Source organism: Malurus melanocephalus, unplaced genomic scaffold (assembly GCF_030028575.1).
Source record: "Malurus melanocephalus ecotype Western Australia unplaced genomic scaffold, MMel_1.1 scaffold_259, whole genome shotgun sequence".
Classification (NCBI taxonomy): domain Eukaryota; kingdom Metazoa; phylum Chordata; class Aves; order Passeriformes; family Maluridae; genus Malurus; species Malurus melanocephalus.
The window spans coordinates 1,054,423-1,079,770 of NW_026623491.1; the positions used below are offsets into that span (position 1 = coordinate 1,054,423).

At 44.0% G+C, this 25,348-nt stretch overlaps 1 protein-coding gene across 1 annotated transcript; it reads left to right on the forward strand.

Moving 5' to 3' along the window:
- Positions 1–1,601: 1,601 nt before the first annotated feature.
- LOC130579213 (alpha-2-macroglobulin-like) lies at positions 1,602–25,343 on the forward strand (the record flags this gene model as incomplete). The annotated part of the gene is made up of 28 exons (XM_057375844.1): positions 1,602–1,874; positions 3,555–3,738; positions 4,743–4,902; positions 5,780–5,832; positions 6,335–6,355; positions 6,708–6,876; positions 7,735–7,819; positions 8,224–8,347; positions 9,798–9,912; positions 10,151–10,260; positions 10,752–10,910; positions 12,345–12,572; positions 12,890–12,953; positions 13,434–13,576; positions 15,020–15,169; positions 15,810–15,980; positions 16,603–16,753; positions 18,496–18,604; positions 18,916–19,144; positions 19,414–19,540; positions 20,159–20,280; positions 21,556–21,607; positions 22,100–22,183; positions 22,565–22,741; positions 23,203–23,287; positions 24,412–24,568; positions 24,864–24,938; positions 25,221–25,343. Coding segments are annotated over exons 1-28 (3,525 nt in total), but the record flags the coding sequence as incomplete, so codon positions are not given.
- Between the last annotated feature and the right edge of the window lie 5 nt (positions 25,344–25,348).

Here is a 25,348-nt window from a genome sequence, read left to right on the forward strand (position 1 = left end):
GCTCATCTCACCTACGTATCATCATATTATGAGAAGCTGAAGAAACAGCTGCTCATATTATAATGATACGTAGGTGAGATGAGCATGTCTCTGAGCTTGCCTTAGAATGGAATGAAAACATTTCAGTTTTTGGCTACAGAGCACATTTTTGACCAAGGTCCTAATGATTAGGAGCTGGCGTGGGAGCTGTGTGAGCTGTTTGGCTATTTGACAAAAAGAGTACATCTAGCTCCCATGTGTAGTTCTGCATCTTGTTCCTGTAGGGTTTATGTTCCATCAGTCCAGCTCCTGACCTGTTCAAACRAATGTAAATTGTCATCTTCAAAAGGGCTTTGACCAGCTCATGTACACCATCCTCTTCTGTGTGGGTGAGGCAGACTTTCCTGGGTTACATTTCTTTTGGGCAAGCAAAGCAGTCTTTGGGTATCAGATGCAGAAGGAAGAGCACTTCTGGGCTGTCTTTTGTGCAGTCATCAAGGAAATTGCACATGCACTACCATCCTCCTTTTTCCTATGCAGGACACTGCAGGGCAGAATGAGGCATGTAATGAAGGTTTCTTACTGCACTTGGATTTCTTGTCTCCATAGTTCCTGAGCTTACCAAAGTTTTGATGATTATAGTAGGAGAAGGGTAGAACAGACAGAAAATCATTTTATCTTACACACTTTTTAATCTGAAAACTATGCTTTACATCCTCTAACATAGATCTCCATTCTTTGGAGTTTGCATTAGAACTATAAGTAAGGCAGATATTCTACTGTCACTTGCAAGGGTAATAATTACCAGACCTATTGATCCTCCTGCTGCAGACCAAGTAAAGACAGTGGTCAAAAACCCCAATTTCTGTCTATGGTACAACATTGCCTATCCCAGTGCATTACTTGGAATTTCACTTAATGAAACCAGAATGGGTCCATCAAACAGCAATGATTTGATCTAGATGTACCAATAACTTGGCCTGGAACAAGAGCTGGGAGAAGGAAAGCAAGACCCAGGCCACACATGTTCTGSTGTGTGAGGGTAGCTGCTGCTCTGGGCAACTGGGTTAATGTGTTACTTGCTGTTAAGGGGTTGAACTTTTGGCAGCTTCCCATCATGTCACTGTCCCTGTTTCTGTCAGGGTGAAGGCCAGATTATTTTAGATGACTTGATTGTCCGGCACTTTCTGGCCTCTTTTCCTGGCATTAGCTTTGATGGGACCAGGAATAGAGAGTGAAAGGGAACAGCGTGGGTGGAGAGGGAAGGTTTTTACGGTTTGCATTCCCTGCTTTCACAACCTATTAATGGGATTTTGGCGCACCCACTCTTGTTTCCCAAATCCTATGCTCCTAGTTTGAAGGAAATCAAACAGCTCCTGCTCCTCCAGCAGCCTGCTTGATCTGTGCCATGTCCAGCTCCATTCAGAGAGCCCTGCAAGAAATGGAGGCCTTCCCCTCATGCTCAGATGTTAGCCCTTCTTTCCTTTAGCTACAACCTTTCCTTCTCCATTGCCTTTGTCCTGCCCCCRAAAGAAACACAGCTCTGGGCTGCCAGGAACCCTCCCCTCCCTCTCTCCCCCAGCACTGGCCTTCTGCCCGGACTTGGAGCTGCTAGTTCCAGCTCCTCCTTACTGCCTCTCCCTGTTTCCGGATGGGCCCTGGCCCCCAGCCCTTATCTCCTCCAGCCCCTGGGCTGTTTGCAGAGGAGACTATAAAGGGGCTGACTGGGAGAGCAGAGGGGGAGTCAAAGCAGCACTGGACCACACTAAGTGTCTGCTTGGCTCACCACGTCCAGCCATGGGGACCATGGGGAAGAACAGGCTGCTTATCAAATCAAGCATCTTCTTCCTTCTCCTCTTCTTCCCTCCAGGAGACACCTCACCCATCACAGAGCCGTAAGCAATGCTGGGGGGTCTCTGGGCAGGCAGGAGACCTCAGCTGTGTTCCTGTGTCTATTGCTTTGTCCCGTGTTTTCTATCTAATTTCTTTTATCCAGGAATGCAGACACCAGGGCTGGGTAAAGTGCCTTCTACAAACAGAATCTATGGTGTTTGAGAGAGACCCAAAATAACTGAGATATCAGTAAAACTTCAGGGGAAGAAAAAATGGAAGAGGGAAACGTCTATGAGAATACCTTTTGCTCTTTCAGTGACTTGATAGGATTTAAACAAAATTTTATGCACAAAATTAGTTTTTTTTGAAAGTCAACTTCCAATAAGTGTTTGTGCAATGAGTTCTTCTTAAGAGACAAACTGTTTTGAAAGGACAATGAAAGGTTTAATTTTGAGTTGACTGTCCTACTCCTAGGTTGAAATRCCCAGGAGTTGGGAGTGGCTTTTTTAGATGATAATGAGAAGGGAACAAATAGCACCAAATAACATATCTGGCATGCTCAGGAATGGCTTTATTATTATAATTCACATTTTTCAGCTCAGCCAATGCATTGAAAATTTTTTCTCACCCAGGGTTATGTGACAGTTTAAGACTGACTGTTCAGGTATCTGAGGGTATATTGTCCTGCCTCCCTTCTTCAACCCCTTTTGCCCTGTTTGTATGTGAAGGGCATTTTTGTGCATGTGTGTGTATATATGACAGAAACATGGCATGAAGGGTCCTGACATCTCAAAGACTTTCTTCTTTGGCTTTTTGGCAATGTCTCTGTCTCCCCTGCAAAGCACTGGGCACCTCACCCGTCACAGAGCCCCACGGAGTGCAGGGGAGTTTCTGAGCAAGGCTGTGCTGCASTGCATTCATCCAATGCAGGGGAAACAGACACGGGGATCTGAGGGGCCAGAACTTGGTCCCTGCAGACCAGCTGATAGACAAAAAGGTGCCTGAGTCTCTGCAACTGCTAAAAGGAATGCTGTGAACTTCTCAGTGCTCTGGGTATGCCCATCGGAGGCCAGTCCTCATCCACCAAAATGAGAGCATGGTTAGCATTAATCGGGCTTGATTCCCAGTTTCAGTGCTGGGCACTGGGACACCACYAGCAAGTTGCCACACTGGGAAGGAAGGAGGCTGTGCAGAGCTGAGCAGGGATCCCCTGTTGCRCTGAGACAGAAGGCTTGCTTCCCTGAAAACCTGAATCTTGTTTGTGTTGTTGCTTAAGATCTGGCACCACGCTGTGGCAGTTCTGGATTTCTGCGARGAATTGGAGTAGCGCTACAGATGCTTCACAGTGTGTCATCAATGGCATTTATTCACCGGGTACTGGCACTGCTGTGGCTCCTGAATCCTATTAATGGTGTCTAGCAAATGTGACAGTTCACTTCCCCCTGCCTTTMTTCAGGATCCCAGGAAAGCGTGCTGCTGTTGTGCCATAACTTAGAAAAACATATCCTTTCCAGATGTTTGCATGGGGGATTTCCTCTGATATTTTGCATTTGCAGGCAGCCTCTCTGCTTTCCCCTGCTGCTACAGGGGACGTGCTGGAAATCTTGGTACACTCTTAGAAAATGCACCTTTCCCCCTGTGTGGCGGGGGCTGTAGTCATCAGGTTGGTTTATTTGTTCCTTCTATACAGCTCCTGTTACCTGTTCCTGCTCCTCTGACCTGTCCTTCTTCTCTGTTCCCAGGCAGTACATGGTGCTGGTGCCCTTTATGATACACACGGATTCTGTTGAGAAAGTCTGCGTTCAGCTGACCCACCTGAACGAGTCGGTGACGCTGAGTGTCACACTCGACTATCAAGGGGAGAACAGGAGCCTGATTGATGATGTGGTGTCAGAGAAAGATGTGTTCACCTGCATCCCTTTCTCTGTGAGTATCCCATCCTTGTGGGGTGATTCTTTGTGCCAGGGATAAAATGTGAAGGCACTGAGAAGTAATGAYGAGAGTAACACTGTGTAGATATTCACTGACCTCTTGGCCAAAGGTGTATTTACGTCCATCCCCAACACCTTCTCACTGCTGAGTTCTCCTTGGTATGCTAAATGACTGTGGGATGCTGAATCCTGGAAAGCTCTTTCTAGGACAGGAGAAGATAGTGGGTTTAGTATATTGACACTCCCTGATGGCTGTTTGATGAAATGGCTTTCCAGTTCATCCTTCAACATACAGTTTGTCACTTGAATACCTTCAAATTGAGGTAGAGCTTTTGGACCTCAGATACTAATTTTTCCTGGTGTATACTGAATTTATGTAAGTACACAGAACTGTGGTTTCCTATATCTGAAATATATTTTAATGCAATTGATAGCCCAGGAACTATAAAAAATTGCAGGCAGCTAGGAAAGCTGATCATTTAGCTCAGAACTTAGATTATGTCTTTGGCCTGAAGACTGAAGAATTGGTCTTCAGGACATGSAAAAGGGTGGTGTTTTTGTGGTTTGTCAGATGCAGGCTGAAGACTGACTTTGTCGCTTGTGAGAGAGAGGTAAAGATGGCACATCTGSTTTGGAAAAGGAAACATTTTGCAAGGTCTAGGAACATTATCTGAAAGAGAAGAGGGGCTATTCTGTTCCCCTGGTGAATGTCAAAAGGAAAGGGATGGGCGGGTTTGATCAGGGCAGTAAGAATTTTTWAAAATTAGGTGGTAGAGCTGAGAGTTCCTTTGCTGCTCAATACTTGTGCAATCACTGCATAGCAGGAGGAATGGGTAGRAATATGGGACAAATAAAGATCGGTCTCTTGTTCCTGATTATTGTTRCTCTCACCTCTGTGTTGGGTCCACCAGGATTATATTAGCTCTCATATTTCATGAAGGCTAGTTGAGATCAGGAAGCCTTTAAAGGTGGTAATTACATGGTTGTTTTCTTACTCAGCTCCCAAAATCAAGACTCCCGTTACCAGTCACGCTTCTCAGTGTGATGGTGAAGGGGCCCACACTGCAGTTCAGCAGCCGGAAATTGGTGGTGGTCCAGAACTCTGACAGCCTGGTCTTTGTCCAGACAGACAAACCCATCTACAAGCCCGGACAGACAGGTACCAGGAAAGGGGTGGAGGTTTGCATTTGAAGCAAACTTTTGTACTAAAACAGCTGGATCATGCTGGCCAGAAGTCACTTGCTTTCAGTAGGGGTCAGAACTGCAACCTCATGGCTGAGACTTATGTTTTGTTGCTCCATACAGGGAAAATTTGGGGAATCTTAAGGTGCATGCACACTCTGGGACACCTGCAACTCTCCCTCTCTCACTGTGGGCACTGTTGTTGTGTTCCATGCAGTTCAGGTCTGCATTAAAATCAGAGAAAGGCTGGATATTTATCCTATAGAGAACGGGGCCAAAATTCAGACTAAGTAATTAAATAGCTTTCAAAGCAGCAGCTGATTTTGCTCAATGAAGACAGAAAGAATTATGTAAGCCATTTATTTCTTCTGGGCTGTTGATCTCCTAAATTTGGCCTGGATAAAAACAAATGTCCTAAAAGAGGTACTGAATCCTCTCTCCATCCAGAGCCAAGACAAACTTGCAGCCAAGTGCTGAAGTAATTTGCTTACATTCATCCTTCCTAGGAAGTCAGTCTAGTTATAACAAAATTAGAAGAACCATGTGAATTCTGGCATAAAAATTCCTCATTGCAAAGTAGAGAAAGGCAACTTAAATTTAACTTTGGTCCCGATTAATAAGATTCTAATGCCCCTGATCAGTAAGATGTGTCACACTGCCATGGATTTGCTCTTAACATCCCCTTATTCATGTATTCTAGATGGGTAACCTTATAGCATGACCTAGCATTCTAGTAAATTGAATTTCCTTAGAAGAGAACAGCCCTGTTGTCTGTTGTACCCTTTGTTTTTGCAACTAATTTTTCTGGTTGCTGAATGCACTGTGAAACCTCACTGTCTATCTTTCCCCATCAGTCCTGTTCAGAATAGTTTCTCTGGATGAAGAGTTYCGACCTGTGAATGAAATGGTAAGCATGATACTTGCTTTTCTACTTATTTGGCCTTAAGTCAAATGCGGGGAAAAGGAGGGAAAATAGYCTCTTTTGGGGAGGGCTCTCAGTGCACTGAGATAACTGAAAATTCTGGGTCACCTCAGATCTTCTTAGCAGGATCTGTTGTTAAATTTCTGCACAAAACTGCCTTCTGCATTCTTGGAAAGGTTTGACAAACTGCAAATGGACAGTGCTGGAGTAAGCAGCGAGCAATCTGCCATTACCACGGTGTACACCTGTTCCTATTGGTACTGCAGGTCATCCAGAGTTAGTAATTAGTAATTTTGGTTGTCTTTTGTGTGTGAGACAAAGGATTGTCCCCMTCCTCTCACACCCGAAATGCTCTGTTGATCCATACCAGGAACTTTTTTCCTTACCCCATTGGATGATTAGCTTTTACTCTGAAATGTGGTCATAGCCCTTGTCACTTGACTGTGTTTCTTGGATTCTGAACATGCTGTTTCCTTTCTTTTTCTAGATTCCACTGGTGTTTCTTGAGGTATGTACAAAGATTTAATTCACATTCACATCTGTTCCACCTCAACCTGGCCAGAATAAACAGTTGATGAATAATGATTATTCTTACTAATTTTTGTATTAAGCTGGTCCATTACATTAATTCAGCTATACAGAATTTTAATTTATATGGTGACTGCCATGTACCCGGGCCCAGGTTGCAGCTCCTCTGTCACCCAGCTGCGGACTGCCTCCCAAAATTCTGTTAGTGCCCAGCACACCTGACCTGCAGCCTCCTGAAACACAGGGGCTGACCCTCCCCTCACTGCTTTTGTTAGACCTCATTGCAGACTCCCAATGTTCTCACAATCTCCTTGTGATCACATTATCTGCAGGAYCCAAAGAAAAATCGTCTGTACCAGTGGACAAATGTAGAGTTAGAGATGGGATTTATACAGCTGTTCTTCAACCTCACCTCTGAACCTATCCAAGGGACCTACACAGTGGTGGCACAGAARGCCTCTGGGAAGACAATTCAGCATTCTTTTTCTGTGGAGGAGTACGGTAAATGTCCCTGCAGTTTCAAGTTCCTAACAGCTTGTCCCATGGAGCATGAAAGCTTAATTGAACAGCGTAGCAGTTCTGGCCAGGATGTCCAGCACAGCTGGAAATTTGTTTCTGTGTCCTTTCCCYCCCAAGATTCATCCCTTTATGAGGAGAAGACTTTAGGACTCRAGTGACCTATCTCCACTCCTCCCTAAGCCCCAGACCATGCAGTGCAGCTCTTCTGAGTGCCCACCTCAGCAAGGCTCCTATGAGGGGGAGCAAAGTACTTGCATCAATCTGTGCTGGCAGCCACAAGCCTCACCTCCTTTCAGAGGTGCTTTTGGCCACAGCCTCAGCTCCAGCTGGCTACATACCTGTCAAATGTCATGCCATAAGTCTGGGTCTAGCCTGGGGTTGTCTAGGCTGTAATTTAAGATCTTGCCTTTTCTCCCCACAAGCTAAGCCAATTGTGTGATGCCTTAGTGCCTGTTTTGAACATTGATAAGATCTATGTGCTTTGGAAATGCAGAGACCAGGCTGCAGTCACAGCTCTGTATATTTGTGGGAAACTGCTCTTGATTTATCTCTCTATTTTACTGTATCCTACTGCTGTGGGACTGGTAACCCATGTGTTACCTACGAAGCTGCTGTATTTTAATAGCTGATGTAATAATCTTCTTACCTGTCACAATGCTTGGCTGAGGRGTTTTCAGTGACTTCCATGGGATGTGCAAGTGACAGGAGCCTCTAAAACCTCACAGTTTAGATGTTAAGGGGTTTTAAGTAATTTGTAAGAACAGCCTCTGTGCAGACTTCATGTGTCATTCTGATGTTATACCCTGCCACATAGACTGTTTTCCTTTATTTCTGCTGCAGTGCTGCCAAAATTCGAAGTGACAGTGAAAATGCCCAAGGTGATCAGCATTCTTGATGAGGAGCTGAAGGTGACAGTTTGTGGTCTGTGAGTGTCATTCTTTCAAGTTCTTTTTTTTTCAGTGTTCTCATCAGTTGCTGCTGAAAGTTCAGTCGGCAGACTGAGACACGAGACTTTATTATATTTCTCAATCTCTCTTGGGTCCCAGGGCCAAACAGACTATATCTACTATTAGATAAAAGACAACAGTTGCTGTTTTATGCACGTTGTATGTATTGTATAGAAATATATTTTTGATCTGCTTTTTGGAAGACTRTTTCTTGCATATTTTTTGAGACTTCTGCTTTTTATTTCCTGTGATGACCCTGTGTATCCATGAGGGCAGCTTTAGGGAAGAGTCCTGGCATCAGTGGGGATGAGCCTGTAATTTTTCTACATTCCTCTTACATTCCTAATGTCTCTGTTTTCCTTTCAATCCTTCCTGCTGGTAGATACACATTTGGGAAACCTGTTCCTGGYCTCGTGAACTTCCGTGTCTGCCGCAAGTATGAACATGCAGCCATGTCCTGCTATGGGGAAGAGGCCAGRGCAGTGTGTGAAGAGTTCTCTGGACAGGTGGGTCATGATCACTCTGGTGGTAGGGTGGTGAGAGAAAGTGTGGTTTATTGAGCCTACCTTGTAGGCACAGGCTTGCTCTGAATATGTACAAACATAATGAAAAATTATGGTAAAGCACTGGCAGAGGTTTCCCAGAGAAGCTGTTGGATGCCCCATTCCTGGAAGTGTTCAAAGCCAGGATGGATGGGGCATGGAGCAACCTGGTCTAGTGGGAGGTGGCCCTTCCTATAACAGGGAAGTTGGAACTTAGAYGGCCTTTAAGGCCCATTCCAACCTAAGTCATTACATGATTCTATGATTCTGTGAAAATCCATGCATTTTAAGGAGGGCTGAAGAATGAGAGAAGATTGGGTGAAATGTGAAAGGTAAAAAKAGGGGGAAGGTCTGTGCAGTAAGAGCAATGTGTGTAAAGGCAAAAATCTGAAGGAGAATGAAGATAAGAAGAAATAACAGAAGAAATAACAAAAAGGTCAGATGGAGTGTAGGGATTATAAGAGTGAAGTGAGATAGAAAAGCCATGAGCGATGAAAACAGAATTGGGGTTGGCTTACGATGGAGACAATGTGTAGGATCAGAAGCTGGTATTAGAGGAAGGAAATGAGCAGAAACCAGGAGAGAGGTTGATGCTTTTTGAGCAAGAAGGAATATGCATTTAGCAGCAGTGGTTAAGAGAGGCAGAAAAAAACCCAACTTTTTTCCACCTTTTAGACTGGCAAGAGCAAAACTGAAAGGTGTTTGGAGCACAGATAGGTGCAACAGTACTGGCTCAATTGACAGAAGCTTACTATTCCACAATAGTAATTGTGGAAATATGCCAGGAGAAGAAAGGAAACAGGAGAAGTTCTTGTGGTCCCTGGGTCTGCTACAGCATGATGTCCACAATTGCCTCTGCCATTGCTGTTGTTATCCATGTCAAAAGAAAATATGAACACTGTGGTGCTAACCTCTGTTCCAGGCCTCTCTTCTGCAGAGACTTGCCTTGTACATGAATTTGCTGAAGAGAGGTGGCAAGCTTTGGAAATACTTTTCCAGCTGTCATCTGCTTTCTACAAATACACAGGCTTTGGTTTATCTCCCACTCATATGGCTTTACACATTTTAAGTAAGCAGCTTTATTTTCTAACATGCCTGATGCCTGTGTGGCATACATTGACTAATTCCCTGTGCACTTGTACCAAGTGTTGGCAGCTTCAAACTTCGCAAACATACACAAAAATTTTCAAATTTGCAAGCTCTTTGCTCTGATGTTGCTGTTTGTACCTCAATATGCTTTTTGTTCTGTTATTTATGTCTTTTTCCAGTTTTGAGAAAAACTACAGAGGCAGATTATCTGTGAAGTTATGGGCTTCTCTTTCAGTTCAGAGCAACACAGAGTGATGGATTCATTAAGTTGAATGAGCATTGTATAAATGAGAGTATAATAGTCTTGTTTGTTTTCCTCCAACAGACAGACATCTATGGCTGCATTTCTGAAGTGGTAAAGACCAAATTATTCCAGCTCAAGAGAAGTGGATATGAGAATAAGCTGCATGTAGAGGCTAAGATTAAAGAGGAGGATACAGGTATGAATCATCTGGATGAAAGAGCCATGTACTGAGCCCAGGAGAGACCAGCAGAGGGGCCTGCCAAGTAGGCATGTGGGATAAAAGTAGACTCTTGCTTTTCTGGAATCTAGAGTTTTCCTGCCTCTAGTCTACGATCATCAACAAAATAATTTGTCCGGCAAAGGAGGGTTGGCCTAGGGTAAAAGRAATTCTGGTCAGGCAGAGGCAAATTAGTTCTCCATGCTTCTTTCTGCAGGAGTGGAGTTGACTGGAACAAGCTTCTCTGAGATCACAACCACCATCAGCAAAGTCACRTTTGTGCCTTCAGATACTTACTACAAGCGTGGAGTCCCCTTCTTTGGGCAGGTAGGGAGACCATAAGAATGGAATGCCTCGAGTGCCAAGCAATGATGCTGCTGAACCTTCTGGTCAGATATATGCCCCAACTCTGCAAGAATTCTGGACCTCAGTGCTGCTAATCCCTGTGGGTCTCCTTTCCTCTGAAGGTTCTCGAAATGGGGAACAGCTGCTGAGAGCACAGCCCTCCTTCTGTCCTTGTGCTTCTGCCTCTCCAGAGCACTAAAATTCTGCTTCTACCGTCACCTGTTTAATTGGAGGCCTCAGGGGTGTGAGTGAGTTGTACTCCACATCCACTCCTCTGACCCAGAGGCTGACATAAGATGCAAAGAAAGAGTATTCAGAAAGTTTGCAGCTCTCTCTGAAACAGATGAGTGTAAAGTGCTGTTGAGGCTTCCTTGTCTGACATGGACCCAACATCTTTACCTTGGTGTTCCACCAGTCTGTTCAGGTGGCAGCCATTCCTCTYCTTCCAAACTGTACTGGTTTTGCTTTTCCAGGTGAAACTAGTGGATGGGTCTAATGCTCCAATTGCCAATGAAACGGTGAGAATTTCTCTTCAAGGAGGACCGGAAGAAAACTATACAACAAATGAAGAGGGCATAGCAGAGTTTGCCCTAAACACTTCCTCACTGGCCTTTGACAATGTTGGAATTAGAGTAAGTCCTTTGGGCAGAGGAGGTAATGAAGTGACCCACAGGGCTGCAGGGGAAGTACCTATGAAGTTTCTACTGTGTATACAAAAGCAGTTAAATCATTGTTCCTAGTTGCTTGTGTGAAGCTTGATGCCAGTTTGGTGGAAGTTTGGTGGAAATRGTCGTACAGCAAACTGAGTTTCCAGGCCACAATTGCACTTATCTTGCAAATATTTGATTTCTGCTTGGCAATTGCAATATAGGGTTAGAAGGAACATTAAGTGATATAATAGTCCATTCTGCTCCAAGGGATCACCAGYCCTAGCTAGCTAGATGGGTCTATCTCCCATTTCCATATCTCAGAGTTTAATTTAGCATTTCAAGTTTCTAACTACAGCTGCTGGGTGGAGATTTTTTTCCTGGTTTGATTCATTTAGGTTTGGGGGTTGTTGTTTTTGTTTGGGTTGGTTTATTGTTTTTTTCTTTTTCCTGTTGTGAAAAGAGTAGAACCATTCACATAAACTCTCTCCCATMTGTGGAATTTATCTTTCTGCGACGAAGAGGTGCTGCTGAGCATCTTTTTGTTAGTGGGAAGTGCAGTATGTTGTATAATAAGCATATTTCTTAATATCACATCCTGAACTAGGGAAGAATATTTTTGTCTAGAATTATATTTACTCTTCTCCCTACAATTCCATTGTCACAGACAAAACCATTAAAAATTTTCTGGAGGTTACTACTAGATGCTTGATGTTCTCACATTTTTCCAAGATAAAGAAAAGGCCAGAGTTCCCAGGTATAATGAGAAAGATAAAGAAAAAAGGGCATGGGAGGCACATCAAATGCTGAAGTAGTGCCCTTGAGATGAGAAATATCTTCACCTTGCTCTCATTTTTAAGAGGACCTGGACTCTCTCAGCTCCTAAACTTCTATTCAATTAGATTTTGAATTACTAGGTGGAGATTGTACTCCTTTTCTATAGCATCCATAGCTTGATTTTGGCACTGGTAATATCTGAACTGAACAGCACTATTCCTTCTTCAGTGCCAATGATAAGGAAAAAAAAGAACATAAGTTATTTTCCCTTTAGACTAACAGAATACTAGAAGAAGGCAAGGTGTTGGTGTAAAGGGTCCTTAAGGTGCCACTGATAGGAAACAGAACTTTGATATGATTCAGCTTGTTTGACATAAACTCCAGCTTCTCTGGGGGTGAGATCATTCCCAATGATTTGCTAAGGATACTACCATCCTGTCTTGCACTTTCCAAACTCATGTGTTAGTTTTTTTTGATTTTTTATTTTGTAGAATTCCTTGTTGCTTCAGTACTGAAAACCACTAAAACTTTAATATTAATCCCTAAAACTTTAAATATTATTTAATATTAGGCATGCATTTTTTATCTCCAGTTTGGCCACCTGTGTTTGAAGATCTATGTATCTATCTTCTCCTTTTCCAGGCAGTTCATAAAACAAACTTCTTCTGCTATGAACGTTCCTGGGTTGTTCCGTATTATGGAGAAAGTTATCTCCAACTAAAGCGCTTTTACTCTCCCAGTAATAGCTTCCTCAAAATTGAGCCCAAGTCCAAGCCACTGAGCTGTGGCTCCTTCACAGAGATCCGGGTGCATTATATTCTTACTCCAGAAGCTGTGGGAGAGCAGAAGAAAATCACCTTTTACTACCTGGTAAGTTCACACCTGCCATASTCTGAGATTGTCACTGGCAGTTACRGGGGGATTGGRAGTGGAAATTTTGGATTGTAGCAGCAGGCTTTAAACACTTTCTCRTCATSCTTCATATGTTCTTTAGAAACAGAAAGGAAGGTCTGAGTTGAGAGTAAAAAAGTAAGGATGGGCAAGCACTGGGGTTCTGCCATGGGGAGGCAGAGAGCTGGGTGTGAGCAGCAGACATCCAGCTCGGTTGCTCTCCTCTCAGGGTCCCCCACTTTAAGGTTTGGCTCATAAAAAACCTCAATCACAACCAAGTTTCTCCTTCCATTCAGGTGATGGCCAAGGGAAACATTAAGCGAGGAGGAACCCACRTTCTGGATTTGGACAAGGAAAGTGGTGAGTTCCTTTCCCCTACTAAAATGTCACTGTTATGGGGGACTAGGCAATGCAGCAGACCTACATTCTGCTTCCTTGTAAATGCAGGGATTGACGTCTGCATGTCCTCTAAGGTCTGGGAAGAGTTAGACCTTTATTTTCTCTGCCTTTAGGCTTTTCCTCAATCTGCTCTATTCCTCTGTGCCACTATCTTCCTCCTGATACTRCATTTTCTGGAGCTCCAGTATTCATTGGAGATACATCTGGTGGTCTGTTTCTAGAAGCTGAAGCAAAATTTGGCATACTTACTGCGCTGGAAAACAGCCTTTTCAGTCAGACAGAGACTTAAACATCTCTGTGAGCACCAGTTCATCCCACTTGGATGTCTGGAGATGCATAATGGCTAGGATGAAGTTCAGCATAAAGTCAAACCTAGAATTTTGGCTGCTCCAAGAGAAGGCTTTCTGTACCTTAACTTTTTGCTATTGTTTTGTTTGCTAGACAATGGTGTCTTCTCACTACAGCTGTCTGTGCAAGCTGATATTGCTCCAGTGGCCCAAGTGCTTGTCTACACCACTGTCCCCAGCAGGGAGGTGGTTGCTGATTCAGCCAAGTTCTACACAGAATTATGTTTCAACAATAAGGTAAGTGTCCACATCCTGAGGGAGCAGCCACCGGACCRGTGTGGTCAAGCTCACTTATTTATGTTTAGCCTTTTTAAGCTGGTTCCTTTAGAAACACTAACACAGGACAAGCAACATATCAATTGTTGGTAGGTAGCTTCCCTGCTTATTGGTTTGTGCTAGCCTGGAGGAGATCAGCTGCTGGAAAAGAAGTGCTAGCAGGAGCTATACTGATAAAACACCCTTTAGCAACTAGTYAAAGCTGCTGATCCCACAGATGGGCCTGCCTAAGAAAAAGAGAACAACCAGAAAAAATTCTGTCAGGACTTAAGAATGCTAGACAGGACTGTGCTGAAGACGGTCCCATGTCCTGCCAAAATCAAAGCTGAATGAGTTCTTGTGACCTGTGTCACTGTAGGAGCTTGGTCACCTGAATTCTTTTCATATGTTAAAGGTCATATGATGCAATGCACGAAGGTCATAGTGCAAGCCAAGTGTCAAATGATTTACATTACTAGATACTGCTTTCCTCTCTGGAAGTGTGCTGAGTCCAAAGCTGCTGTCAGACTGGATAGGACAGACTTAGGGCTATCTCTATGCTGGACAATTTTCCTAGTTATGAGCTTGCTATGGTCCTTTCCCTGCCTGAAGAATATWGTTTTTGCAGTCTCAGAGCCCACCCTGGGAGAGGTGGAAGTTGTCAGCAGAAGGCATGCTGTGTTCTGGTTGGGACATGAGGGAGACTGGCAGCWGATGCTGCTTTGTCAGGCAATACATTGAAGATGCTTTGATCACTRCATGTTCGGGGATGATTTGTAGTGCTCAGGAGAGAGAAGATTTATGCAGGTCAGCCATCTTATTATAAAATCATGGGTGATGGTGGTGACAACTTTTGCTAGCAAGAACTTCCAGGGCAGAGGTAGGTAGGGGGTTATTAGAGTTATGAATTAGGTTTTGGAGAAGGCACAGAAGTCTGGAAGGCCTCAACCAGCAGGCAAGCTCTTCAGAATCATTGCCACCCAACAGATACTGCAATATTTCTCCAGGGCATCGCTGCTTCTCACATTACCAAAAATCTGCTAAACAAGGTCTTTGCRAGCTTTCTCTCCACATACAGTTTCTGGGTGCACTATAGACACTGGTCTTGGTCCAAGGACATGCTTCACTGCCTGAGCGCATCTAGCCCCTATGTGGGATTACCTCATTACATTCACAATGACAATAAAACTGCAAGCTATCTTACAAGTTTTATGAGCAATTGTGATGCTTGAATTTGCCARGAGCTCAAGAACTCTTAGTGCTGTTTCCTCTGGCACTGCAGGAAGGGAACARTAGCACAGAGGAAGTGTAGAGGGAGATGTGCGTGCATATGGGGGCCTTGTAAGGTTGGAACTGAATACCCTTAGCTGGAAGGAAAACTGCAAGAGTAGGACATCTGTGACTTAGCTTTTCCTGTGGTTACAGGTGGATTTAAGCTTCTCCCCTTCAGAAGGACTCCCTTCCTCAGATGCTCACTTGCTGTTCAGAGCCTCTCCAAATTCTCTCTGTGCTGTGCGTGCTGTGGACAAGAGTGTTCTCCTCATGAAGCCAGAAGCTGACCTGTCACCCACCTCGGTAAGTCCCTAGTCTGTGGAACAAGTTGGAGCATGGTCAGAGCAAGTGCAGCCCAGTGCTGGAGTGGAAACAGGGAGCAGTCCTCTTGTCAGAGTGACACAGGGAAGCTTTCCTATGCTGTTTCTCATCTTCCTCCAGTGGGCAAAGAGTCAGGTTTTGTGTGATTGTAGGAATGACAATTAGAAAGCTCTTTTAAGGGCCCTGCTTGTCTTGGCCAGAGCCAAACACTGTTGTCTGTCTGATGATTATTTTTCAGTTATTCTCCTCACCCATGGATTTATTTTCTTGGGGCAGCATCTGGAAGTGTCAAAGAGTTTAATTGCCTTTTGCCAAGCAGAAAATTACAATCCCTGAGTGGGGACAAAGTACTACAGATGTTTTGGCCAATGTAAATTTTTTTACATATGTGAGCCATAATAACCACAGTAACATTCAGTCCATTAAAATAAGAGGCAGTATCTCCAGATTTGGATCCCTTTTTTGATTCCCAGATTAATTGGTTCCACCACAGGAAGGACCATGGCAACGTGGATGTATGTGCTGGTGATGTGACTGTTATGGCACTTGTACCCAACTCCCTCAGTTGYATTTCATAGCAATGGATACTAAAATGCCAAATACTCTGTCTCTTTCTGCCAAGGTGTATGACTTGCTGCCAGTGAAGGAATTGAATGGCTATGTCTATGGTCCAAACATAGTCCTGGAGGAGCCCATGTGGAATTGCATAACTGTGGAGCCAATAGTTCGGGATGGGATCACCTATGTTCCYGTAACAGGGGTGCATGAAGAGGACACTTACAGCATCCTAAAGGTATAGGCCCCTGCCATGGTTGGGGGGTGGAGTGGGAGAATGATGGAGAATGCTTCAGCCATCTGTGTCATCATGCAACTTAACAAGGGAAGGGTTTGTGCATCTGAATGATYTGACACTTCATCCAGAGCACAATTAGTGAGGGTCATAAGCTTTACTTGTCTTGCCAGGTTTGATTTGTGCTTGGTGGAAAAGGATCAGTCTCAAAGTTTTCTTACGTGAAAAGCTTTGAGGCTGACTTGAAGTGAGGTTCTGGTTGGAGGTAAATGATCCCATGCCATTACAGTTGCTTCAAATAAATCAGTATGTTCTTGAGCTCCATTGTAGCTACAGACATTTCATTCCAGAGAGAAAACTGTGTGTCTACCTCCTGGCTTATCCTGACCCCTAGGCTGAAACAGGACTGGAAGCAGTGTCCTAGAAACAGAGGGGATATATCCTTTGGTCTCTCTGAACCACCCAGGCACTTAGACCCAAGGACTGAGGGAACACCTCAATGTCCAATCCACACACAGTCACAACTTTTTCATTTTGAGGTGGTAAAATGGCAATGTCAGGTTTGCTGTGTAAACCTCAACAGGATTCAGTAATTAAAAAAACATGTTTGGCTTCTCTCTCATAGGAAATGGGTTTAAAGGTTTTCACAAACACCAACGTGAGGAAACCTCAGTTTTGCAGTCCTAGTAACCACATGTATCCTGTCCATCATTCAGCTGGCATGGGAGTACCTGCAGCCATGGCTGCACCACCCATGTATGCAATGAGGACAAGCGGTAAGGGAACGTACTTTTGTTATCACTTCTGAACAGAGGTGATGTTTGTATTTTGGGGTGAATACTTAAACAAGAGCTGAGGTTGTGAACTGAAATCTTGGAAGTAGTACTGAGCTGCTGGGTTCGCAGATTTCAGCTTCTGTATGAATTTTGCTTGGTTTGTGTAGGTCTACAGACAAGTTTTGGTAACTTCACATTAGAAATCAGCAGAACCAGAAAGTGTTCAGAGACGACTGGCAGAGCAGAGGATGTTCTTCTGCTGATAAAGTCTCTGTTCATTAGGCTTTTAGAGTAGAGTTCTATTCCTAGATTATCACTTACAGAGTCTCAAATACCATTTTCAGGCTGTTCTCATCGACTCAGCCAGTTTTATGTATGGTCAAAACCATGAAGTGACAAATTTTTCAGTGATGGGTTGGTAGACTTTGGGAGTTTAGCATGCTAAGACATSTATGGTAGAAGTCTAGCCTGAAATGGACCCATCCTATTATCTTAATTTTAAGGGCTATCTCAACTCTTGCACTGTAACTTTGAGCAACAGAATAAGCCGTATTATCCTTCAGTCTCATATTAAGGAAAATATCTTAGGAATTATAAGTTATTCTAGCTGGATAACTGATTCAGAAAATTTTTCCTTCGCACAAGAACCTGTGCTTTTGTAAGTGTCCAGTTTAAAAACAATTTCGCCTTCTGACAGAGGTTGCTAAGATGTGGGATAGATGCCTTTTAATAATTTTAAACTGAAATAAACAGCAGTAAAAAGACTGAAATACTACAAYAGACAAACACAGGCAAGCCACCTGTCAGTTTTGCTAGGAGCAATGTGATATAGCTCTGACAGCATCTTTCACTTGTGCTCTGAGACCTTCTCAGGTGCTGCAGATGCCTGTTGCAATTAGTATGAATACTTGTTAGCTACTCAATTGTTATCCAAATGCAGAAATTCAATTAGACAAAGTAAAGATGACCCAAACTAGAATTTCCTTATGAACTTTTTATCTGCTTGGATGCATTTCTCTTTGTGTTTGTGAAAGCCAAGCAAAGCAAGTCCCACTCACCCCATGTTTGTTTTCCAGTWATTGAAAACTAAAGTAGAACAAAATGTTAAAAAATTTAATCCCAAACACAGAATGTCTTTGTATGTGAAAATGGAATTATTTTTGTATGTGAAAAYTTTGTTTTAGTCATAATGTCTCTTTCTGCCCTTCCCATGTTCCAGCTGCATATTTTTATTTTGAGCATTTTCGGCCTAGTTCTTGAGGAGGCCAGAGCTTTGGCAGGAAGTTTGTACYCTGAGTCACAATGACCCTACAAAAACCACTTCAACGGAGGAATGTTCCATTGCTAGCTGGCCTGATTAGGATGGAGAAGAACATCTCATCAAGACTATACCTGAAAGAGCAAGGCTATACCTGAAAGAGAAAAGGCTGCTTTCATTGAAGATCTTAAATTGGTTTTTGCTCTAGATCTTCTTTTTTTTTAAGCTTTTGTAGTGCTGCCTTGCAAACTTTGAAGTCTGCTGGAGACCAGCAGAAAATTATGGAAGGSTAACTCTTCTTGCTAGTAAACCCTGGCCCTGAAACTCCACTGCTGTTGGTACCAYAGCTCACTACAGCCACAAGCACCGGTTTCTGGTTGCCACATAGATTGACATTTTCTCAGACTAAAGCATGATGCTGATATAGGTCTTGCTTGTTTGGAATTATCAATAGTTGATTTCTTTTTCATCTCACCATGTTCAGGTGTTATGGCAGAAAGAGTTTCTAGGCCATTAAGCACTCCTGAAGAGGTGACAGAAACAGTCCGAAAATATTTCCCAGAAACCTGGATTTGGAGTTTAGTGCCTATAAGGTGAGTACCTATAAAGTTTGTTCCTTTTYAATAAAACTGGGTTTCTAAGGTGAAAACACGAAAGCCAAGTGTTTGTCCGTCAGTTTGCAGAGATCACTTGGCAATCCTCTGAGATGAAATTACTTTCAACCAAAGTTAATTTTGTCCAAAGAGAAGATTGGAAGAAGATGTAGGGTGGTGCTACAATAGGAAATGTAATGTGCCCCATCATTCACACAGCAAACACTGTACAGTAGGTCAAAAGGGGTAGAGCTAGTCACCAAAATGCTGTAAAATTCATCCATCTGTCCTTGCTGTSTGTGCTTCACCAGCCCTGAGGGAAAAGCTGATCTAAAAGTGACCATCCCTGACACCATCACYGAGTGGAAAGCCAATGCATTCTGCACTTCAGCAGACACAGGCTTTGGYCTGTCCCCGACAGTGTCCCTGAGAGCCTTCCAGCCCTTCTTTGTGGAGCTCACCATGCCCTACTCTGTAGTGCGTGGGGAGTCCTTCACRCTGAAAGCCACCGTTTTCAACTACCTGCCMGCCTGCATCAGGGTAAGAGAGGYTTAAATTATTCTCTGTAGCTGTTTATCTTCTTATGCCTCTCTTGTCTTCACTGAGCCTTCTTATCTTACTTCTCTGTAGCCCTAGACCCCTCACCCCTGAAATGTTGTATTATTTCTCCCATATACTCCAAATGCCAAACCCATAACTCCAGTTCCCTGCTCCTTAGCTACTGAGGAAGCAGCTACTGTGATGGCTTCCTAGCTCCCCTTCTCTCATGATCACCCTTTCTTAATTGCAYCTCTCTCTACAACTGGCAGGTCAGCGTGACTCTGGCTCAATCTACTCATTTCCTGGCCACTCTGGTGGAAAAGGAAGAAGAATCTCATTGTCTCTGTGAGAATGTGAGGAAAACTGTGGCTTGGCTGGTGACTCCAAAATCTCTAGGTAAAGGTCTCAGGGTGCTCTAAACTGTGGGAAGGGTTTCTTTGTGCTGTTCTCCCTGTTCAGTATTGGCTGTTAGAGCAGCACATTTTCCTGGGAAGCACTTCAGTTGAGTGTGTTTTATCTGGGGTTATTTGGGAGACTGGGGGATTCATGGTGTCCAATGCTGTGTCTAGGATGACATGTAATACCATCAGGCCTTACAGCCCTTGGACAGCATGTCCTGAAGGAGACAGAGATGTTGCTGGTCAGCARAGATACTCTGTTAGCTCCATACCTCCCAGAGATCTGATGTCTTCCCCATGGGATCTTCACACTTTTGTTTTCACTGTTGGTGTGGTAGCAGCTGTGGTGTGTATGCTGGGCAGCAGTGGAGCTGGTCATACTCAGCACTGCGGTGTCTTTGGTTCTGGAAAACAGTCACCAAAACAGAGTCACCTTTCAGTGACAGCACAGCTCATATGTCTTCTGGTATAGAGACATTGGTTTTTGTGGGAAAGAAGTGGAGCCTGGCCATGGCAGAAATCTGYATCCATGAGCCTGCAAGCTGAAACYCCTGAAAGTGGCAGTGACTCCTGTTGCCTGSCTCTGGCAGGGCTGACTGACCCCTGTTTCCTCCAGGGCAGGTKGAGTTCTCAGTGACCACTGAGGCCCTTCAGAACCATCTGCCCTGTGGGAACTCCATAGTGGAGACCCCTGAGAAAGGGCGGAAGGACACGGTCATCAGACAGCTGCTGGTGGAGGTAYGTGGGCTGTGGGAAGGGAGGACTGAGCTTTCCTATGGCCTTCAGCTTCCACTGTGATACAACTGGATGGGATGCTAGATAATCTCATCTAGCTCCCTTTTTTGCTAAAGGTTGGATTAGATGATCTTTTGAGAACCCCTCTAACCTGGTCATGTCTCTGATTTCATGGGATCACTATGCAGCATGGCAATATGATGGTTTTACATCATCTTTGTACTTTATTAGGTCTGCATAAAGACTTCAGCTTAATAATGTGCCTTGTATCTCCTGGTACAATAAACTTTCCCTGTCTTCTACTGTGACAAGACTCCAGTCCATCCCTCCCTTTAGCTCCCACCTGTCACCTGCTATTTCAATACACTGTCTTTACAGCTTCTCTCCTTCTTTTGAGAAACTCCCAGTAAATGTCAACACATGCTGCCTCTCAGCCAATTGAGTGRCCAAGCAAGCTGCCTCTTAAGCTGTACATTTTGCAGTTATGGTTTGGTAACACAGACTGGCACCAGGATGAAGGTGAGGGGTTCACAAGCACCTATAGAAATTGGATGACTGTGGAGAAATCCTCTTAAAACTCCACAAGAGAACATGTTGAAATTTTACAGCTTACCCATTTCCTGTGGCAGGAAGGGTTGCTGATGTGATGTGGTACACAAGGAAATACTATGTGGCAGTACTGGATATCCTTTATAGGAAATTGCTGGTTTATTATATACTGAGAGTGGTAATGTGGCAGTTAGATTCTGTGTTCTGAGCTTTCCTCTGTATCATAAAAACCCCTAATGCTTGCCCACCATGTCATATGCTGTCAGTAGTGTCACCTGATACTACAGTGTACAACAGCTTCCCTTTCTATTGTTAACATACACAACTTTTTTCCCTAAAGCATCTGCAGCATTGCAATAAATAGCACTGCAGACATCTCTTCAGCACTGCTCTCTGTATTGCTGCAGTCCCTTTGTCACAAGGATATTAATTGTCTTTCACTGCGTGCAATAGTTGTAGGTCATCCCATTTGATATTCCTGCAGTGTTCTTCTCTCCTTTTCCTGTCCTTCCTCCACATACAACACGGTCACTCAGGATCACATTTCTTTAATTGCTTAAATTATTTCAGAGCTCTGTATTTCAGGGAATGTTTGTGACTGCTTCTCCTTCTTCAGTTCCCTCCTTTTTCTTTTTATATATCACTCTGACCTTGCAAGGATTCCTATCTGTCTGTATTTCCCGTCTCACTAATTTCTCACCTCTCTTGTTTGCCTTCATTCCATCCAAGCCTGAAGGAATTGAGAAGGAAACAACCCAGAATTCTGTGCTCTGTGTAAAAGGTAAAGCCCACTGTTCCTACACTCTCTATTCCTGTGTGTTTTGGTGGATGGGATGTGGGAGGCCTGCTTCTATTATATTCCATGTAGTCTGACATTTTTGGGGATCAATGCCTGCCACATCAGTTGGGAGTTTGAGACATAAGACAGAAGAAAGTTCTAAAGAATGGAACTTCCTGCCTAAGCATCAGGGTATGAGCTAGGACAGATTAGGAATGAATGTTTGCATCCCTGTTCTTTTGAGTGCTGGTCCTGGAGTTATAAGTGCTGTCTCTTGTTTTCTTGCACACTCAGGACACATTATCTGCAGTGACTGAGAGTGGCTGGGAAGGGTTTCGTGCAGATTCTGTATTACAGACAGGGAAATATGAAGTAACTGAAGTCAGGGTATTTCTAATAGGAAGTGTTCCTGTTGTTTCACTGAAGCCCACTCCCCTTCCATTAACCATTTCTTGGAACCTCACTGAAGCTGTTTGGGTCTTGTTTCTTTCTCAGGAGTGCCTGTGAAAGAGGAGTTTTCCCTGCTGCTGCCTGCAAATGTGGTACAAGACTCAGGCAGAGCGTATTTCTCAGTGCTGGGTGAGTGAACCGCCTGACAGAAGAACCATGTGCTGTTTCTGACTCTTTGTGCTGGCCTCCTACCTCACAGATTTTGCTCCTGGTTTCTAGCAAGCTCATTCTTGTCTTTAATCTCCTCTCTACTGAGCACTTTCCCTTTCATTTGTGCTATTCCTTTTCYCTTTCTGCATGCCCTTTTTCTCAGTCTTCTCACTATGCCCTAACCTTTAATTTCCCTMTTTTTCTCTGCTGTTCTGTGTTTTGTTCCAGGATCTTTATCAATCCAGATTGTCATTTGTTCTTCTCTGATATTTCCTTCTTCTGTTATTCAGTAGCTTCCTCCAATTTTGATAGCCAACCCTAGGTATTGTTAACATCCCTTTGGTATCTCCTGCTCCCCAGGTGACATCATGGGCACGGCCATGCAGAACCTGCACCAGCTCCTCCAGATGCCCTTTGGCTGTGGGGAACAGAACATGGTCCTGTTTGCACCCAACATCTACRTCCTGGACTATCTGAACAAGACAGGGCAGCTGAGTGAGGAGRTCAAATCCAAGGCCACTGGATACTTAGTGAGCGGTGAGCTGGGACATGGCTTTTGCTTCCTCTAGATCCTGCCTGGGGTGGTTCTGTCAAATGCTGGCCAGATCTTGAAAGAGGTCTTCTCTTATACACAGGTGGTCTCTGCCCTATGCCTGAGGAGACCATTTGCTGCTTTATCCTTTATTATTTTCTGTTGCTTAAGCAATACTGTACCTGATCATTGTACACACTTTTTGCATGAGTTGTCACTGCTACAGTGACTCATTCATTGTCATTAATAGGTCCTGCCATCCTTCTGAAGAAAGGCAAGCGTTGCTTTTCCTCATGCACTACAAGCAATGCATGGCASTGGGGATGTAGCAGTACTTCATATTGGTTAGGACAGGACTGACCTACTCCTCTCTCATTTGCCTTTGCTGATGGAGCAATTTTTCTATTTCCCCATGCCTCAGCAGACTCTTTCTGGCATCTGAATCTTGCCTTATCTTCCATTGCAGGTTATCAGAGGCAGCTGAACTACAAGCACCAAGATGGCTCTTACAGTACCTTTGGACCACGTTTTGGACAACCAGGGAATACCTGGTGAGATTTCAATGCCACCTATGCCTTCCTAAATGCTCCTGTGTCTCACCCACACATTTGTAATAAAAACTGCCTGACCAGTTGATTTTCCAGAGCTGGTGTGGGCCCAATGCTGCCTCCTTCTTAATAAATAGGCTACATCAGCCAGCTATGTGACTGAAATGCTTCCTCCCAGCAGCATCTCCAAGGACCATGACAAACAAGGAGGAAATGGAGATCAATTTGTGAAGAAGGGAGCAGGGATTTAACACCTTGAAAGGCTTGCAATGGCAGCTCTTGTAGACTAGCATCTGCTGAGAAGTCTGCTGATAAAGATGGTTACATATGAAAATATATGAGGAAACACAAATGGAAAGATTGACAATCCAAGAGCAGTGCTGGATGGGGTTTTTTTTCAAATGTTTGTATGCTACTAAGCAAAGACAGACTGGAGGAGCATGTGTGTTGCCATTTTGATTTATTGAAAAGTTTTGACTTGTATACCATTGTCATATGTTTTCAATTTTAACTAAGGGTAAGAATGGAAGAACTCATCACCCTCAGTTTGCTTGTAGTTTCTGAAATGGTAATTGGCTTTTGGCAACACGTTGGCTTCTTACCACATAACTGCTTGCAACAACTCCTAACAAAAAACTCTTTTAACATGTTCTGCTTTACTTTAAAATTCTAGGGAARTTCTGGGAAACCCATGAAGCATGGACTTATAGTTTGAGTTCATGGTCACCAGACCATGAGCTAGTGGAAATTTAATTATTCTTCCCAGTAATTTTGAGTACTACTGATATGCATATTTAGCTAACTGGCATGCAATTGCCTACATTTTTCAAAGTGATTTTTTTAGAGACAGATCAACAATCATCATCCTTCTGTAGCCTCAACAAAGAGGGATCACAGGGTTTTTTGAGCCAAGTGAGAGACAAAAATGAGAAACAAAAATCAAGGTGGAAAGCAGTTTTTTGATAGAATTTTTTGAGGTGAGGTTATTTGATATATAAGGTCTGACTAACATGTCCACAGTTCCCCAGGTCTTCTTGCCTATGTCCAGACAGATGATGTGCACATGGGCCCTGTCACTTGAGATGGGCAACAGGCCTGCTCAGGCTCTTTCTTCTTCTCCCTTCCAGGCTCACTGCCTTTGTCGTCAAGTCCTTTGCCCAGGCCCGGCATCACATCTTCATAGAGGAGAAGCACATCCACGATGCTTTGAACTGGCTGTCGTACAAGCAGAAGGAGAATGGCTGTTTCCAGAGTTCTGGGACACTCCTGAACAATGCTATGAAGGTAACAAGTCACCYTGCTTGTTTCTTTGTGAGGCTAGAACTTGGCCATAAGTCAGATGGGGCCAGTTGAGCTTCTTGAGCACATAGGCAGGTGGGATATTCCTAAGCCAAGGGCTCCTCCCTGGGGAGGGAGCCATGCACCATTGTGCACTGATCAGTGACACCTTCACATTAGCTGCAAGAGGAAGGAGGCAAGCTAAAGGTCTGCAATACAGAATAGTGTATGCCCACTGGAGTGGGAGAAAAGACTGAAGCTGGGAGGGGTCAGCGTGTGTTTCCCTTGTGTTTCCCTGCAGGGTGGAGTGGACAACGAGGTGACGCTGACAGCCTACATCACTATCGCACTGCTGGAGATTCCTCTGCCTGTGACCGTATGTGTCTGCATGCTAACTTGAACCTGCTTTGCTGTGTCAGTCTATGGCAACACAGTACTGACAAGAATTTGGTCCAGATTGGAAGAATGATGTGGTTGTTGAGCCCTGGGAAAAAAGAATTAYACACTGTCAGTTTTATCTGGGACAGATTGTACCCCATTTATTCCTAGATTTCCTTGTGGCAGGCCACTCCTGAAAGTTCAGGAGGATGATGTGCTTTCAGTAAGGCAAAAACCTCATTTCTCCCCAGGCTTCTAATCACTGGCATTGTCTCCCCAGCTCTCRGTGGTGCGGAATGCTCTGTTCTGCCTGGAAACAGCAGCAAATCAGCAGGAAAACCATGTGTACACCAAGGCACTGCTGGCTTATGCCTTTGCCCTGGCAGGGAACAGAGAGAAGCGCAAGGC